This window comes from Rutilus rutilus (genome assembly GCF_951802725.1).
Source record: "Rutilus rutilus genome assembly, chromosome: 19".
Taxonomy (NCBI): Eukaryota; Metazoa; Chordata; class Actinopteri; order Cypriniformes; family Leuciscidae; genus Rutilus; species Rutilus rutilus.
The window spans coordinates 26,919,285-26,938,600 of NC_140232.1; the positions used below are offsets into that span (position 1 = coordinate 26,919,285).

Genomic DNA, 19,316 nt, shown 5'->3' on the forward strand with positions numbered 1-19,316 from the left:
TTTACAAACTTACACTCTAGCATGTACGCTAGTTCACAGTTACACAACCTTCTACGTATGCATTGTAAATGTGATTTTTATGCAAATTTTAAAGCATTTGTTTAGGAAATTGTTTCGAAAAATTAAATGATCACCACATTACTCATATGATTAATATGGCTGTATTATTTTGACAGATCAAACCGGAACGGCAAGTGTTAAAATGAGGGTGAAAATGGAAGATGAGAGCCAAAAAAGGTGAGCATTAAGATTCAACACTGCCTCTACATCGTAGAAGGGTTTTAAACCGCACCATCTAAGAACCTGCTACACCTGTCCTTTCTCTCCTCTCCTCTCTTCTCCTCTCTGCTCTTCTCTTTTCCTCAGCCTTGTTCTCAAATAAAGCTGCTCTCATCCTAAGAGAAAGGGGAGGAGTAGCATGCAGAATTGAAAAAGAGGAGAAAGGAGATAGAGAGAGAGACAGACAGAGAGAGACTCCAATGCTGCCACTGCAGCTGCAGGCAGTGAGACACAGCAAGGGCAAACACACACTCGTGCACACACACACAATTGTCTGCACAAAACCACCGCAGCATCCTTACCATCTTAAACCCGTTCCACTCCATTTGTAAGTCGGCGGGCAGAGTTCTCGCCTATAGCCGTGCTAATGTCTCCTCACTTGGAGATCTCTCTCGGTCTCTCCTCTCTCTCTCTCTCTCTCTCTCTCTGTATGTGTCTCAGCGGTGGCGAGGCAGCGTGCGGCCAGCGGGAGAGAGAGTGGGCATTCCTCCTCCGAGTGAGGCTGCTTGTGAATGCACGGGCTTCAGCATGAGCTGAACGCTGCAGCCCCACTCCCTGCCCCCTCCTCATTGGTGAGGTCAGAGTAGCCCCCTCCTCCTTACTTCTCTCACTGGCTGCCTCAGCTCTCCATCATCTGCTCTACTCTGGAAAATTAACACTTTCGCTCTGGCAGCCTTGCAGACGAAGGCACAGGCGCTTCGGCTAGCAGAAGCCCTTTCAGAACCAGCAAAGGCAATCAATCGCAACCGATGTCTCTGCTTGAGTTAGAGCAGACTGATTGCACATACAGCCATTATGGTAATAGGGTGCCTGCGAGGCACTGCTAATTAATGCAAGTAAAGCATGCAATGATTACGGAGTATGTTAAAGCTTTTATATATATACAGTATATGTATATATGCACAATATATACACACATACAGTATACACACACTGGATGTACACAGGGATAGTTTACAGTCAGATGGTCATTATCGCAGGTTTTATTCTGCAATAATGACCTGCTGACTTTACACTATCCCTTTTATAACAGGGCTTTACAACTTAATAAAAGACATGAATGTTAAATGTTAAATTAGTTCACAGAACATTAACACGCCAGGAAACAAATGAGCAGTCAATTATACAACGTTGCCCTGGAAAACGGTCATTATTCTGTAATATATTCGTTTTTATATAATTTTTCCATACATTTTACATTTATCTCTGTACATTTACAGTCAGTGCATTAATATCATGAACTGCAAAAAGAAGTGGTCAACACACCAGTTTGATTCAACTGATTTAGGCAATTAAGACGACATATATTTAGTCATTTGCAAATGTGGGACGACACATGTTTTACTTAATAAACCACAATTGTTATCTACTGAGTATCAGGTTGAAGAACGCACAGGTTACTGAGCACACACACCTGCTCTTTGTACAAAACCATAACTGCACACGCATTCACACACACCTTTACACAAAATGCGCACTCAAAAAATCATCTCTAAATAGCAATATTCTGTCTTCATCCCTATTGTCGCCGTTTATGTGCTTAAGAGAAAGGAAAAGAGCAAAGTTGGCGAAGGAGTATTACGAGGGATGAAGGGATTATTCTAAGGCAGCGCGTGACAGCGTGTTTCAGTGATTTTCACTACAGTGTAATTCTCTTTCAAATGCGAGCACATTACTCACCATGACCATTCTCGTGTCCGGAGGTGAAGGGAAAAAAGAAAAAAGCTCGTTATTTTATACCCGGTAAAAAAAAAAAACGTTTCGCTTTTGAGCGGTTTGTTGGGGGAGTCGCTCCCGAAAGTCTTGAAGGAGAGGTGTCGCGTGGACCCAAGGACAGTCGGATGCAGACAGGTCGGCTGAGAGATATGGTGAGATAGAGTCGAAAACTTACAGCTGCGGTCGGCGAGCGTCTATTGTTTCGTAAATTAATGTAGCTGAGGGGTATCCAAAATAAAACAATAAAAACAAAAAATATCGGTTCCCTTGACTCTGTGGAGCTAGCAGTGCGAGCGTCCCTTTTTCCTCCACACCATTTATGGAACACAGTGTCAGGCTGGTGTGAGATCTGATTGGTTGAGCGGGGACAGACAGGGGGTGGCGCGCGCTGCTCTTGAGGAGACTGTTGGAGAGGGTGAGGCGCGCGCCAGTCATTGGGGAGCGTCGCGCCTTTGGGGAAATAGCGGTCTCTGATTGACAGCTAATAAGTTGACCTTCGGTTGGATGTGGAAGACAGGTACATGTGAAACGTTTTGGGTTTAAGTGTAGTGTCAAAAGCAAACTGTACCTGTGATGACTAGATAGGGAGATTATTTATAGTTTGGAACCTGAGGGAAGACGCACGCGCAACATAGGCTACAGTGTTTTTTTGTTTTGTGGTTTTTAACTTGGTCGATATCAGTGTGTGAATTATGCAATGACTTCTGAATGCAATTTTCGAGACCAGTCTGTTGAAGTTTGTCTCGTGCAATACGTTGTAATTTTGGCGCCACTAGAACATTTACGAACCTAAGACTTTTTAAACAATTAACAAACGTTTTTATGATATATTTGTGAATTATACGTTTATATTACAGTGGTAAATAAGACAGTTATTGGTCACAGCGTATTGTTGCTATGGTTACCTCCTCATGCGAACTTGGCATCTGTTTGTGTGAGTCTACTTGGCGAGAGATAAAATTAACTTATTTTACTAACTATCTTTTAACGTTTGAAGACCTTGTTGAAAAGTGTGTGTACACACACACATGTAAGTTATAGGAATTCTTTTTGCTGTGGGTTCAAGGTCTCTCCCCCTCTTCCTCCCATAATTGGTTACTTTAAACCCTTGTCGTTTAATCTTTAAAATTTGTTTAATATTGTGCCGTAGATCTTATTAATGCAAGCAACGTATTTCTACGATTATTTCAGGTGTAAGTTCGAGTCTCACAAATCATGGTTACTCACATCATAGAAAAAAAAAAGCGTAATTTATTTAATGCCAATAATATTGTGAATGTGATCTTTATATGTAGTATCTTGATGTTAAATTAAAAATCCAAATTACTTGAAAAAACAGGCTTGTTATTGTATCTCAATGTTATATTAGCATAGAACATCAGCAATAGCAGCACAAGCTAATTAATATTCATGACCATAGCCTTCTCATATTGTGATGTCACAAGCTCATCTTGCTCCCCCTACTCATTCATGCACACACTATATTCAATTGCATCTACTCAGGTAAAATGGACAGTCTTGTAAAATAATGTCATCCAATGCATTATTTTTTTCTTTCATTTTCTCTTTTCTAAACATTATTGCAAACTCTTCCCACATTCTCTGTTGTTCGCAGCTGCACATGCACTGAATCAATAATTAACCGCGAGACCAGCCGCTCCCACCCCTGACAAAACCCATTTCACATCTGCTCGCCAAATGAAGGGATTTCAGATCTTGTTTTATTTACCAAGATATGGAATTCATCACGGGCAAAAACACATTTCCTGCTTGCACCCATTTACTCCCCATATACAAACCTAATGTTACACATTCACTGGGTCTTCAGGGAGTTTTGTGTGAATGCATTTTGCTCTCAGGTTTGTTGTGGGGGAATAATGTGGGTGTCATTTTTATATGGTGTGGGTCTTTGTGTTGCTGTACTGGTAGGCTACAATAGAACAAATCACACGACTGGAATGGGCTGGGAAACGGCTGTGGTCTTATCGTCTCTTCACCTGCAATTCTAAAAACCACAGTGGAGGTCCCTTATGGTGAGCAACTGACTTGACAAGAACTACTTTTGGCATGAGAGTCCAGCAGAGCCATAAAAAATGAAAGACATTTCTCGCTAGATGGCCAGGCCTCGCTCTTAGGGACACAGTACTTGAGAGCTCGACCTGAGAAAACCCAAATTTCATGTAGACTATTTATATTTCTCTGTTCTTGTTAAATGTGTTTTTGGCCCAAGAGCAGGATGTTGTGCTTCATGTATATAGTAGTGCTGTCAATCGATTAAAAAAATATGAATCGCAATTAAAAACACTTACATTTTTATACGTTTTTTATATATTTCACAGTTAATCTCCAAATCAGTGTATTTTAAATACTTGTTTAATGGCATCATTTTATGAATAAAGGCCAGGATCACTGATACTAAACTTCAAACAATCGTCACATAAACCCATAAATAAATGTCATATTTTACCTGTGCCCTTCCTACCTATCTAATAGGTAGGACATTTATAGAAATCCTTATTAAAACTACACAAGTTCTTTAGTCACTGTTTCACTGTTAACTTTGTTCTTTGATTAACTTTACTGACTGACAGCATTAGTGGCTGCTTTCACTTTAAGACCAGCCGCTGCTGCACGTCTCACACGTGTCTCATTCTCTCACAACTCTTTACGTTCATTTAAGACTTTATTTAACTCATTTAAGACTGCTTTTATGAGGATACTTGACAAAACTGACATTTTGTCATAATTGTGTGTGTTATTGTTCATATTGTTCGCGAAAGAGAACTTGATTCTGGGCGCACGCACGATACTGGCGTGTGTCTTTCAGTGCTCCCTGTGTGTGTCAGGACATTCATATAATGTATAAACTATAGCCAAAGGATGACAGAAAAAACGGATGCTACGTTGACAGCACTAATATATATACACACACACATATAATTAATACATGTATTAGATGCATAAATGCATAAATATTCACATAATGGTTAAAATAGCATTATTCAAAACAGCATTGCACAGCCCATATAGCAAAATACACCATAATCTAGTAATTGTGTTTGCTTCCCATTTTGCTCACTGAACCATGTGGCACCATATGAGTTATAGAAGTCATTACCTTTCATCTTCCTCACAACAAGACATTAATTTAGGTCCCTCCCACCAACAGAGAGAGAAAAACCTGACTGTCGTTTCATTCATATGCAGGCATGATTCAATTATACAGGACCTCACATCATAGCACAGGCAAACTTGAGTCAGTTCTTTAACCTGTGTGAGTTTACCAATCTGAAGTCTAGCAACCACATATGGAAACCATCACTGAACTCTTCACAACCTCCAAACTGAACGAGAACAAGCAGAAACCTCTCCACCCTTCTTTTCATCATCAGATGGTTGGCAGGTGGAAATGTGTACTTTGACTTTGACTTTCATACTGTGTGTTTATGCAGAGCAAGAGAGAAAAACGGTTGGGTAGTGGGAGACTGCTACACTCACTTTCTCTACGTCTGACCATTAGGCATTTCAGAGATTGTGCATGTGAGAGAGAGACATATTCATGTGGGTAGTCAATGCCAAGGTCTCTGCACTCTCATTTGGATGTAAACAAACTACTGAGTGCCTTTATGTAGATGTATTTTTCATATTGTATTTCAGTGGAGTGCATTTATTGCATACAGATTGAATATTTTGCTTTTGATTTTTTTCCTTTGTGTCTTTTTCAGACAATAATAGCAGAACAGATCAGCTCCTGGCAATAGTAAGTTACAAACAACAATAAATAACAGTAAATAGATTTGAATGCTGTGACATTACTGTAATATTCATCATTACCAGGTATTCTACGCCATGGTTGCTTTTGTCAAGCGTCAAATAAACATCAATAAATCATAAATAACAATGATTCTTACAATGGCAGTTATCTTTCTCTCTCTCTACCTTCTCTTTCTTGGAAATCTTTATAAAGGACTAAATGTCAGCTGCTGGTCTTTGTAACAGCTGATGCGGCAGATAGAAGAGGAGACAAGTCCCATCTGGAAGGTTCAATTTGAATTTCCCTGTATTCAAAGTTCCATCGATTTACTAAAAACATATAAGCATGAGACAAATCAGAAATATTTGCACTGTATAGTAATGTACCAGCTATCATGCTATTTTCAAAATAGCTTATTTGAAAATATCAGTATTTTGTTTTTAATCACTATCATTATACAGTATTTGGGTAGTTGACCTGCATTTTAACATTTTGCCAAATCTCAACTAAAATGGTTTTCAAATTGTTATACAATTACACATGCATTTTTTGTGACCCCATATGAATTGAAAAACTACGTGGAATATTTGTATTGATAGAAATCACACCACAAGACTGTTTAAGAATCTAAAAGTGGGGAAAAATGATGAGCGGTCATAGCATCTAAAATGCACACGTTATATAGATATGAACCTAAAAAAATATATATTTGTCAACTACCCATTTGCAGCATCCAGTATGAGAGAGTGTTTTGAATTGAGGCCGTGTACACCAGCAGTAGACGTGCAGGCTGAGGGAACGTGTCCAGTATGACTCAGAGGCTGCGTGTGACCCTCTGTCTCTATCTTCACTCCTGGGCTGGGTGGGGACAGATGGAGGGAGGGGTCTTAGGGATTAGACTGGCATGAGGTCTGCGGTGGGAGGTTTGGCCAAGAATGCATGGAGGTTTTGAGTGGGAGGATGTGACCTCGGGGATCTATACTATTGCAGAAAAGTGTATGTGTGTGTCTGTACACATAAACGACTTTCATTTAGTCATCATACGTTGGATAAGCCTCTCTGAAAAACGAACAGCAGATAATAGCAGTCAAACTAAGATAGCATCATTTTATATAAGATGCCGTTATTTTGTCCTCCAACCCACATGCATTTTATGTCAGCCATTTTGCCAAATGGGCTTTTTATGCAGGTTGTTGAGCTAAAGGATGGCTGTTTTGACCACCGGCGGAGGGTTTTAAAACAGGCCAGCTAATGTAAATCACATAATTTATCGGCTGTCAAAAAGCCATTAAAAGTGTAACAGCATGCGAATTGAGTAACGAGCTAAAAGCAACGAGGCTAATTGATTTATTTTCATTCTGTAAAAAGGATGTTTTTATATGCTCAGCTAACTAATTGACACTGAAATGCTATTCTTTTTTTAAATCTTGGATATGTCCGTTATAGTTAAATTGGATTGTAAATTGTGTAATTGTGGACTGAAATGCAGTTTTTTTTTTACTCAGAAAGAACACATTTTCTTGGAAAGGAAAATATTCATGTTTATACGGTATGTCTCCCATTTTTTAAATTCATGTATCTATTCTCTTTTTCAAAACTGAGTTTGGCTATGTGTGTGATTTTGATGCAGTCAGAGGTTTGGTCAAAGCCTTTGCTAGCTGAGCATGTAAAATGTCACTTTAGTTATTGTTCACTCAAACACTAAGAGACACATGCACACACCCAGAACTGCAACCTCTCTCTTTCTCCCTCTCTCTTTCTCTGCCCGTGCTCCTTTGTTTCTGGAGTACCCCTGATCCTCTGCGGCCGCTTAGCTCCAATTAGAGCATCCCACCAACCTGGCCTCTAACACAAATACACACACACAAATGCTTAGCCCCAGCCTCCTCTCACACTGCCTCATTTCAGCCCTCAATCTGACTAATTACTCTGAACCTTGCATGCCCCATCTCTCCCTGCTTCCAAATACACACACACCACCTGACTTCTTCCGTTGGCCATAACCACAAATCCAAGTGCTCTTGTTTGTCAAATATTTCAGATCTAGAGTCCACTCGGATGAGTGTGTTACGCATGCTCCATCAGTGTCCCGTCAATGTTATCGATTTCCACCATATGCATCTTGCTCATTCGCTTCACATTCACTCCCGCTTCCACCATGATCACCAGGCATCTATTCTGAGAGTTTAACATGTTAAAACATGCAACCGACATGGTGATAATTGTTTCAACTGCGCAAAATCTTCCAGTGAGATTATTTTGTCTCAATTTTCACCCTGAATAATAACAGGTTTATTTAAAGACACTGAAGTGTAGATCCCCTGCAAGCTGTCAGCTGAAGTGTGTTAAAAATTGCACATCTCATTTGGAGCCTTGATTAAAAAAAAATTCACTTTGTCCTGTTATTTGGGAATTCACTAGAAGATTAGTAGATTAGAAAAACTGAAATTCATTCAAAACACTGCATGTTTACAGTTTAGTTAGTATTTTCCCTCAAATTACTTTGTTTAAAAAAATCCAGTCAATACGCCAATAAAAATGCTAAACTTTTGTTTTAGAAAAACGTAAACATTAAGGAGAAACCGAAAAACGGATAAACCCAGATCTACTGTTTCTATTCAATTTTGATTTGTTGAAGGCCAAATATTTTTTTTCTCCTCACATCAAAATCTCTCTCTTATTTGACATATCCCGATTGTCACAATTCTCATTCGTCTTGGGAGTAAGGGGTGAAGTTTTCTCCCTCTGAAGCAAATATCTCTTTCTGTCAGAGGACATGAGGATCACCCAGTCCAATTCCTGTTCCTGTCACCTTCTCAAAGGAGAACCCCGACACCACATCAACTCTTTTTGGCGGCTTCACCGCCAGGCAGCACTGCAAGTGTCAGGCTGCTGAGCTCAGGCTCGGCTCACCCAGATGGAGCTCGCCACTTTCAAATACGAAAAACCTGTCTGAAAACGACGGTTGTGCTTCGTATCTAAGATATTTGAGAGGATAAGGATTCAGGTAATGTTTGAGTTAAGATTTAACTGGTTAAAAACAAATATATCATCCATGTCGGTTCACTTTTTCCTCAAAGACTTTGAGAGTTTAGTAGATTTTCAGTGCTAATAAAATACATCTAGGTAAAAAAATATGACTACTAATAATTATCATGCTGATTTTGATGGTACTTATCATGGTGACTTTTTACATTTTAAATTAAGGAAAGCCTCATGGATTGTGTGGAAAATTTGAAAAATGTGGCACTGGTGAATCCTTGAGCAGATATTTAACCCGGTGGGTGGCTTTCATTGTGGCATCAACCAAGGTGACATTGAGCAAGACGCTTTAGCTCTTTTCTGATCATTAACATCACTGACGATTCTCTCCATCTCATTTGCGTGGTGCAGTCACTGATGGTTGGCTGGAGGGAGACTGAGCGATGGTGAAGATCGAGTTGTATGACGGTTGGCTGTAGGGTGGCCTTTGCTGTGTTTGATCGCAGTCGGAGCTCTCGAGCACGATGAGGAAGACCGCTGTGGTCCATCTGGCCTGGTCTTTAATCAGTGCTTCCCTTCAGAGAGGGGGCAGATTTTTTTTTTTTAAATCTGCACCGACAGAATTTGATTCGGAGCATTTAAAGTATGTCATTTTTAGCTCATTGATATAATATGTACAACTCATATCTCTGGGGTAAAATCGAACAGAAATGTGCCATCGATCTCGCTTTTTTCCTCTTCTCGTTCCCCTGTTCCCCCACCTATCTTTCCTTGTTTGTAGATACTCCATCACCTTGTCTTTCTGAGCCCTGGGAAAAGCATCGTCAGTATTTCTGCACCACTCCCCTCCATCCATGCTGTCTTTCTCCCAGAATTCATAGTGCCTTACTTATTCAGAGCAGACGAGGGCAAGGCAAGAGAAAGGAACAGATTCTGAAAGAGAAAAGATACAAGAGCCGCTAGCTGTAGACAGAAGGAATGCCTTAAGAAGCAATTAGCATATGTAACTTCTTTTTCCCCCCTTTGCCTGAAACAGGGTTATTTCAGTGAGTTTGTATTGATGTTTTTGAACAGGCTCCATGGCAGAGCATTTAATGCTGAACACTGCTGTTAGAGAGAATGCATTATTAATGTGAGGGGAAACTAACGGGGACCAGCAGCTCCTCGGGGCTGTGAAGAGGACGGTTGGCGTCTCTGAGGAAGCAACACCACGCCTCAAAGGTCTTCCTCGGTAATGCACACATGCCAGGCATCTATCATTTATTCATGACAGTCAGGCGCCTCCAACTCCCTTGAACAATTAACGAATCAATGAAATGTATGGGCTCAGAAACTATCAATACGGGGAAACAGCGCCGTTCGTCAACGTGTCAGCTCTTGGGCACAGGCTATCATTCAGGCAGAGAGCACATTTATCACTTCAAAAACAGCCTGCTTTGTCATAGCGGATAATCCTACTACAAAATGGCTGCCGATTCTGATGGATGATTGGACTTCCTTAATAACAACCGGTCAGGGTTGACTGCTTTTCTTAATGTATTTAACATGCAATCCAACACATTAGAGTGTTTCAAGGAGTCTTTGGAATCTGTTTTCCTGAACTTTGAGTAAGTGGTCAGTTTAATTTTGAATTGAGTTCAAATTTCTTAAAATATGGTAGCTTGTATAATTTGCCATCTAATGTTGCCCTTGTAGCCAGTGCTCAAGCTGTAAAAGTAACGTGTGCAAAGTGAAAACGGGAAGGAGAAAAAGAGTGAAATTGATGAATTACTGGTGCTGCTTTCTACACTACAGCGCCTTTGCAATTCCTGTTCAATTAACAAAACCATTAATTATAGTACTTAAGCAAGCCGGGGTAAACCAGACAAGCAAGCATTCGTGCACTTAGCACACATTCATGTGTAAGCATTTAACGTTTCTCTTTTATAAATCACTCCATCCTCATTCCTGAAATACTGAATCATTAAAATGTCTATTTCTTTTTCTGGAAGAATAAAACAGCACTGCTGCAAAAAAAAAAAAAAACTAGTTTCTTTATTTGGAAATACTGTGAATTTTAGTATGCATTCTCAGTAACAGTCTTGAGTGCTGGCTCAGCCATAGAAATTACTCTTCCTTTGTATTTTTCCCCCTTTTCTGCTCTTTCTTTTATTTTGTATCTTTTTATGGCTTTGCCTGAATAGTCTCACTTAAAACACAAAGCTCTCGCTGTTCACTGAATCCTCTGTTTTGATGTTCTTTTTCGCAGCAGAAATCACAGCCCTGAAAATCCAGATGAAGACTAGACCTTTATTCTGTACGCAGAGAGAGAGGTAAGTGAACGTGTTTTCTTTGGGGACCATCATCGCCACCACTCGCCCCCTGCTGCTGAAATCACAGGCTTTTTACTTCCAGGTCATGGTGCCTGTATAACTCACGCTGACCCCTCTCTTCGCTGACTTTTTTTTTCAAAGAGAAAAAGGGGAGAGCTTTGAAGACCTCCAATCTTCATCAACACCAAGTCCCTGTGAAATCATCAAAAAGTAAAGGCAGTGGAAAAAAAAATCGAATTTTTTTCATATACTGACTCAGGGCTCAGAGATTCATTGACTGTCGTCCCTGGAGACAGCATCTTCCATTACATAGGCACAGGGGCCAGATGTCACCTGTCCTCCGAGGCGAGGGGAGCTCTGGTGGAGCTAAGACTCTGAGGCAGGCTGCCCTGGTTCTCTCTCTGCCTGGCTGGAGACACCTGCTCTTCGCCTCAATGGTGACGGCCCCCAATGCAGCTTTTTTCATCTACTTTCACACGCACGAGCATCCTGAAGCACCGCGGGTGTGCGAGTGCATGTATGTAAGTGAGGTGTGTGTTGTTTGTGTGTCATATTTATATGACTGAGATTCACACACACATGCACCCTTGTGATGACGATACAAACTTAATTTCATTACATTTGTTTCCTAATGAGCACTCTCATCCTGTTTCTCTGCTTAACATGCTTAAGCCTGAAAACACAAAACTGTGAGCATTTATGGCTCTGCATCCAGATTGCTTGAGCTAATGCTTCCTTAGACACGTTTCAGAGGATGTCTAGGGTCCCATGTATATTGTAACTTGGGTTTGTCTCTTTAGTTAGTCCCAAACTCAGTTGTCAACTCATTATTGCAGTCAGTTCATGAGAATACGTTTGTGCCACTGATTATGTGGTACTGAAACACAAAAAATGATCTTATTGCAGGTTCATTTGCTTTCAGTTTTTTCGTATTTCACATTTTTTTTATATAGACAATACTTTTTTATTGTCATCCATCAGATTACTTAAAAACAACAACAATCATATTTACTTTGGTATTCACAAAATTTGGATACATTGTTTAGTTTCTCTTAATACAATATGAGCGCAGAGCGCCACCATAATGCTCACACAGTATTTGGATGCAGTCCTGTGCAACATTTGGTGTATGTCTATTAAAAACCGGTGGTCCTGCATCACTAGTTTACAGAACAGGAGTTTGTTTCTGCACCCTGTCATTTACACATGCACACACACACACTTGCGTTTGAGCAGTGAAAGATGGCTAATTCTCTCACTAATGCCTTGTGTGTGTGCGCGCGCAGTGCCCGTTGAGTGACCCACAGGTTAAATAGCTCATTCTTGCGGCCTTTTCTTCCAAAATGGCAAAGTGCCCTGACAAAAGCGGAGGCCTCTGAAGCTGCAGGGCTCAGGGCTCCAGATCTTTCTCTGTGATGGCTCTGCCATTTTCACACTAGCACAGAATAACAGACTGAGGCTTCTTGACAGAGCCATTGGAAATTAAATTTTGACAGAATATTGATGAGAAGTACTTAAAATTCTCAGCAGCGAGAATAAAGTGCTAGTGTCATATTTGGTTTAACACAGTGGCTTTTGTACCCGGCTAAATATACACAGAGGTAAAAAGGTATTGATGTCGAAATTCTGAGGTGAACGCTAATAACTCTGCGAGGAGAGACGTCCTACTAGAAGGAGAAAAAGGTGCTTATTTCTGAACAGGAAGTTGATCCACTGCAATCTACTGCTATTGTGTTGCGAGATGCGAATCTTTTCACAGTTGATGAGTCTGCTTTACTTGCTGCTTGGCTGCTCTTTTAGAGGATTCACACTCGCGCACACGCTCACTACGGCTTTGTGCGGGGGTAGAATGCTGCACCTGTTCTCAGTACAGTTAGGCTGGGGTTGAGCAGCACAAATGAACTAATTTCCAGGGCTACATTGAACAGAGAACACTGCAATCACAGCAGGAGGAGCCTGTCGAGCCGGCAGATGGGCAGAGCTAATCATTGTTGTGAAATAGAGATGACCCTGCCTATCTCTCACACTGCCAACAGACATTTGCCAATCGCTCTTCAATTCCCTCTCCTCTCCCCCTCATCTCTGTTTGTTTCTCAGCTCCCTCCAACGAATTTAGGAGTGAACGTAACCTTCAAAAATGGCTGAAAATGAAGTTATTAAGTGAGCACAAAAGCATTTGACAGAGTAGCTGTAACCCGTGGACTGCTGGAGTGTGTATGTGCATGAACAGCATCTCCAATCAGCATCAGAAATTTTGAATCCAGCAAATCTGCATCTGTTTGGATTAATGCACGTAACCCTACCAAGTCATATGTATTTTCTTCGGAACGTGCCGCTTTTCTCATGATTGTACTTTTGTGCTATTTCAGAGGTTTTCATAATTTGTGCTGAATGCTGAAAAATGTTCTGTAATTGGAAATCACACCGTATCCTGCTTAGCGAATTATCTCTAGTGGCAATGTGTCATGCTTGATTTAAAAAAAAAAAAACACTGTGGTTATTAACCGTGATTAGAAATCATTTCAATGTCTTCTGGATGTTCGAGAACCCATGAGAGTGCTTGGCACGAGGATACCAAAATCAAACATAACTACTGTTATGTGATGCAACTGTTTTTCTATTTCCGCAAATAAAATGTTTTACTTTTATTAAATTATTCCAGATTGTTTATAGGTAGACGTTAAAATTAGTGATCCATTGCTTTCTTGATTGCGCTTGGCTTTTAATGTCAGTTCGTGTTTGTAAAAGCATCTTCAGATCTAGCTCTGAGTGTTTTCATCGCTTGATTGATTTACTTAATCATAAAATACAATCATTACTTTGATATATGAATTCTACACATGCTGCGCGTATAGAAATATAATTGAAAAAGCTGCATCCAAATGGAACGTTCTAGTCGTTTTCCTCAGCAAGATGTCTGAGAGCAATGTATTGCATGTATAAAAAAATACTGACAGAGAACTAGAAGGGAGAATAAAATCTCCCTCTCACAAAAAAATGCCTTGACAGACCTCTACTTCTTCCCTGTACAATGATTTAATGTATGCAAATGATCTGGCTTCAGTTAATGAAGGCACAATTAATCTTTGTAACGATGGTCTGATTCAACCTGGTTAATTACAATCTGAGATGTGAGTTGTGTGTTTGCGGATACATGTGAGTCACAAATGCAGATTTTTATGAGAAGCAACAGTCCAGCTGCTTTTCCCTGCCCCCATATGAATAAACAGCACAATTTATTATCCAAATGTGATAAAAAAAAAAAAAAAAAAAATATTGGCAAGAGTATATTTTTTATCCAGATAAAAAAATAAATATTTGCATATAATGTACAATGACTGTTATTGTATAACAGTAAAATATGTGAAATTAAATTATGCCAGACATAGCGACTGAAAATTATATTTCAGTCATTTTATTGTTTAATTCTATTCTTAACATGAAAAGTGCAAAAGTAGAACTTTAAAACAGTTTGTTGACAGTCTCTCGTGGTGGAAAGAGAAACCGAGAGAAGCTTCACTTCTCATCTTTATCTTCAAAAAAAGATTTTACTGTAAACTGTGTTCTGCTAATGTGAAAAATCCAGAATAACACTTCACGCAGTCACACAGTTCATAACCACTAGTGGCGCATACATATCGCTGCCACTAATTTTCATTATATATTAAATGTTGCCTAGATTTTCCGCCTTCCCATGCCAAATAGTGACCAATTGCTGGATGACAATGATTTTTCGGATTTACTAATAAACGTTTTGTAGTTCAAATGAGAATATTTGTGGTTGTGACTTTACATGCCTTGTCTCTTTTTTCTGTCTTCTTAGAGCTGAAGAATCACCGGGATGAATATTCAGAATGTCTCAAATCCCTGAGCTGTGGAGGATTTTAAGGCAAGTGTGTACACACACCTCAGAAAGGTTGCAAAGAAGGGTTTAAAAAATCTCCTCTCTCTGCCTATGAACACCCAGCTGCATGCGATCGCAGTGTGTGTATGTATACTTGTGTGTGTGTTTGTGCACTGGCAGAAGAGCTCCAGTGCTGTCAGTATGAGTCTGATTTGTGTGAGAATGTGGTGCGGCTCCAGGCAGGCAGGCTGATCCTGTTTTGTGGAGACGAGGAACGAGAGCCCATCACAGATTAGACACCCACAGTTTCGTGTCGATTTAATGCACCAAGTCAGGGATTTATTCTTAACCGACCGGCGCGTACAGCACCAGCCAGCCAGGGCTTTCCCATACAGCCATCTCTCTTCCCCCCCAAGACTGTAGTAGAATATCAGAAATGACTGAATGAGATTGTAAGGATGGATATCCACTTTCATAGCTCCAGACTTGAGTGAAATCACATTCATTATAATCAGGAAAACCTTAGCCAGCTATTTGTCTAGTATGCTCTGTTATGGCCACCTATCAGTGGCGAAATAAAACGGCCGAATTTTAATGTGCTACGAATTAAAGAAATACAATATAGCCACTCACATTTTGTTGTACTTCAGGTAGTTTTGTAACTGACTGTGCAGTATAAGACACATGCTTTCTATTTCACACATTTCCAAGCACGTTTCTGCTGAAAGGCGGCAGGGAGCACCAAAACAACACATTCGGAAAGTTGTTTGAAATTCAAAATGATGCTCGAAACAAACCTCTCTCCTACATTCAAAAATCTGTCCTTTAGCCATCTAACCTTACTATGCTCAAATGACTTGAAGCATACACACTAACACACACACACACACACACACGTGGCGCACTTTCAATTTTAGGCATCAGTACACTGCCGCACAAACATATTCCGAGCTGGAATACACAAACGATACACTTACACAAGCTGCTTTTTCTCACTCTTTCTCTTTCTCTCTGGCTAACTGATAGAAAGATCTAGTCGGAGTGGGCGGCCGTATCATCACACAATGAGGCATGAAAACATTGGCTAATTCAAGCCTTAGGGCTGCACACAATTACCTAAATTAAGTTAGTATTCTTATTCTACTGTGCCATCTATTTTCTCGTTCATATGTCTAACAGATCCGTCTATCCTCTTACCCCCAGCTCCCTTGCCCCCAGTTGGCTGGATGGATCTCGGGGGAAAAGCGGCGAGCCCATGCCTGGGAAGGAGCCCTCCGCCTGGGCTACTGCCGAGTTCTGTGAACACCTTACCATCATCTTCAGACACTGCTCGCGAGGTGCGCATTTACAGGGAAGAGGAGAAAAGAAGAGAAAAGGAAGAGAACAGAATGCTAGCCAAGGTGGTAACGAAATATACAGGCTAAAGAAATAGCAAGAGGCGAAAGGAAAGGGAAAACTGGACTGCCACAGTGATAGAGAGCCGTGTGCTTACGTTCACATTGGCGCTGCACTCACACAAACACGCACGCACACACTCAGTGCAAGCCCCAGATGGGCAAGTCATCAAGCAAGCTCAGCAGTTACAGCTATCTTGCTTTGAGTAAATGAGAAAATGAAATGATTGTGCGTGGGAGAGAGAGAGAGAGCGAGTCTAGTCTCTCATCCATTACAGTACGCCCGGAGAGCAAAGAGGGTTCTGCCTTCAGCTAGCAGACGTTTAACTGGACCTAAATGCTCAATCCCTGCACATTCATTTGGACCTGTCAGCTGCCACATTTAGAAGCATGGACACACTGATAAAACAGAGAAACATTACGCACAACAGAATAATGAACACACACTTAGAGAAGTGAGGTGACAGAAGAAGAAAATCCAATTCCTTTACCTCATTGCTCAACAAAGCAGCATTCAGTGTTCGGCTGATTTCAAACATCTTGTTGGCGGTGTTTTGTTTCTTGTTCTGTTTTTTTTGCGTTCTCGTGGCTCTACGGCTCCTTCTTCTCTACTGGAAATGGGAATCAGTCCCGAGAAAAAAAAGAAAGAAAAATGAACAGATTAAAAAAAAAGAAGAAAAGGAAGGAGAAATCCTCTATATGTGCTGTCTGGCTGGATGTATCTTCTCCTCTCTTGCGCCCGTGTTTTCTGGTGCACCTCTGTTAAATGTGGCGCTTGTGCCCTGGCTCACGGCACACGACTGAAGAGTCAATATTTTTTTTTTTTTTAGCTCCCCAGAGTCAGCACATTAAAACAAGCAGTCGGTCTGCCGGGCTTCTTCCCTTATCTGTCCTCCACACACTCGCTCGCACAATGCGTTACGATCCTCACACTGCTCTCTAGCAGATTAGTTCGTCCCAAAACATAGCTCTTAGTTTAAACTCCTCTCTCTCTCTCTCCCTCACCCTTTCTCTTTCTCTTTCTCTCCTTCCTTGCTCCCTCCCTTCCTCACACTCCCTCTCTCTCTATCTCTCTTTACCCCCACCCCACCCTCCACTCGCTCCCTCTGTCTATTTCTCGATCACGCTCTCCTGCAGTTACAGTTCACAGTGTTACCACAAGGTGGGAAGACTGTTCATAACAGACATGACACAGGCACATCTGCCTTTCCTGGCTCATCTTTTCCTCTCCGTTTGGCTTCACGGCTCTCCTCCTGCTGCTTGCGGGGAACACATGATCGCTTTGGCACCCGCTCACCTCCATTCTCCTCTCTCTCGCCTCCCTCCGCGCCTTCGTCGCTTCGCGACAGCCTCGTTTGATGTATGGGAGAGAACGGGGCTGATTTATAGACCAATAGCATTAAGAAAACTTTGACCAGTGGCACCTAGCCGGAGAAAACCCCTGCTGAGATGTCGACATAACGTTCCCGGAGCATATTTGTGAAACGGACACGTCTCTTCCTCTGAAATGGCATCAGAGCAAGACATTGGCGTAGTTGTACACTGTTCAGTGCTTCGATTCACTGCTTCACATAGCTACACTGACCCCGAAATGCATTTGGATACTTACGTATGAATGTAAATATGTAAATATATATAAATGCCACTGCATTAGATAACAAAATATCAAACCAAGTCGTATTTATTTTACAGAAAGGTTGCACAAGCATACTTTCTGGTTGTCAAATGTTAGGGTGGCATGTGCATATTTAATGTGACGAAGAAACCTGTGGTTACTATGCTAGAGACAACTGTGTGAACTTACTTCATGCTAATATGACTTGACCTTGGTTAATTCTGAAAGGTCTAGCATCATTTGTTCACATATTCCAAATTTGGCTTAAGTGTTCAAATATGTTTTGGGGCCAAGAAAATTTTAAGAAATTTGCATAATGCCTGATTATTAAATCGCATAGACAATTTTTGTCTTTTAATTGTGTTGTGTTGGAATTTGCTGAAATGTAATCATTGATTCATTAGAAGTAGTTAAAAAAGATAAATCTTTAGATGAAAACTTAAACGCTGATTCCCACTTAGCAGGAGAAATCCGAGGAGTAATGACCTGTCCTCTGACTAATTAAACCTCAACAACCAAACCCTTTAATTTCATTTGAGAATTACATAGAATAATAAACAACCTGATTGCTATCCAACAATTGAGGTTATTTTCTGTGTCGCATTTTTTTGTAGGAAAATACAGTAATCAAATCAGATTTAAATCATTTATTTTAATTTTAAGGTTTTTTTTTTTTTTTTTTTTTTTTTTTTTTTTAATAACTGGTTGACTCATATTCTTGGCTTTAGATTTTAAAACATTGTTTCATATTCCTTTATAATTCTTTTTTATGGACAAACTTATAAAAGTATGAGCAATCATGAGGTCATTGTTATTCATTGATTTATTCATAGACTCGCAGATGTATTCCCATCAGCCAATGACCGCATAACACTGTAATCTTACCATTTAAAAAATAGTATTCGATATATGCATACTAAATTAGACTTTAACAAGATGTTTCATTTAAAATGTTTAGCTATAATTATAAAGAGAGTGGATAAAATTGTCAAGATTCATTATGTTGTTTTGTGTTAAACAATTACTTTTTAATTGTTCAACATTAAATATAATACTCTCTATGGCAAAGCCTAATCATCATCTTTATACCAACAGACGCAGCTAAACTCAGGTACAAGACAAACCACAGAACCACATGTTTCTTTCTCAAAATAACAAAGCATGCAAGAATAAGTCATTTTCAACCTGTTTTGTTTCTAGTGAGTGTGAAAAGCGGAGGTTAGCTAAAAGTGGGTATGACAGCAGGAAAATGAGCTGTTTCTTTCTTTCTTTCCTCTTTTTGAAAACTGCGTATGGTACAGTATGATCTGGTCTCCAGGCCCCATGAGAGGCGTGTGTCCAGTTAATAGCAGCCTATTGACACCGACCCATCTGTTAGGGTGGACTGAAGCCAACTAAGTAGAGAGATGGAGAGAGCGTT

General features: G+C 40.4%; 1 protein-coding gene and 1 long non-coding RNA gene across 8 annotated transcripts in view; one reads left to right on the forward strand and one right to left on the reverse strand.

The window, feature by feature from the left end:
* elavl4 (ELAV like neuron-specific RNA binding protein 4) overlaps positions 1-18,076 on the reverse strand; it is a 76,538-nt gene extending 58,462 nt beyond the window's left edge. For 3 of the 7 annotated variants that reach the window (XM_084389918.1, XM_084389917.1, XM_084389915.1), the window contains exon 1: positions 582-793. In XM_084389918.1, the coding sequence (XP_084246044.1) occupies positions 582-605 (24 nt within the window). In that variant the 5' untranslated portion in view covers positions 606-793. Of the gene's footprint in view, positions 1-581; positions 830-16,084; positions 16,214-16,772 lie in introns of those variants that run through there. The other 4 variants (XM_084389914.1, XM_084389913.1, XM_084389916.1 and 1 more) reach the window with 4 other exon arrangements.
* Positions 9,819-16,225, forward strand: LOC311278833. The gene is made up of 4 exons (XR_014625482.1): positions 9,819-9,962; positions 10,980-11,043; positions 14,867-14,932; positions 16,091-16,225. It is a non-coding gene; the product is annotated as an uncharacterized lncRNA (long non-coding RNA).
* Positions 18,077-19,316: the final 1,240 nt, after the last annotated feature.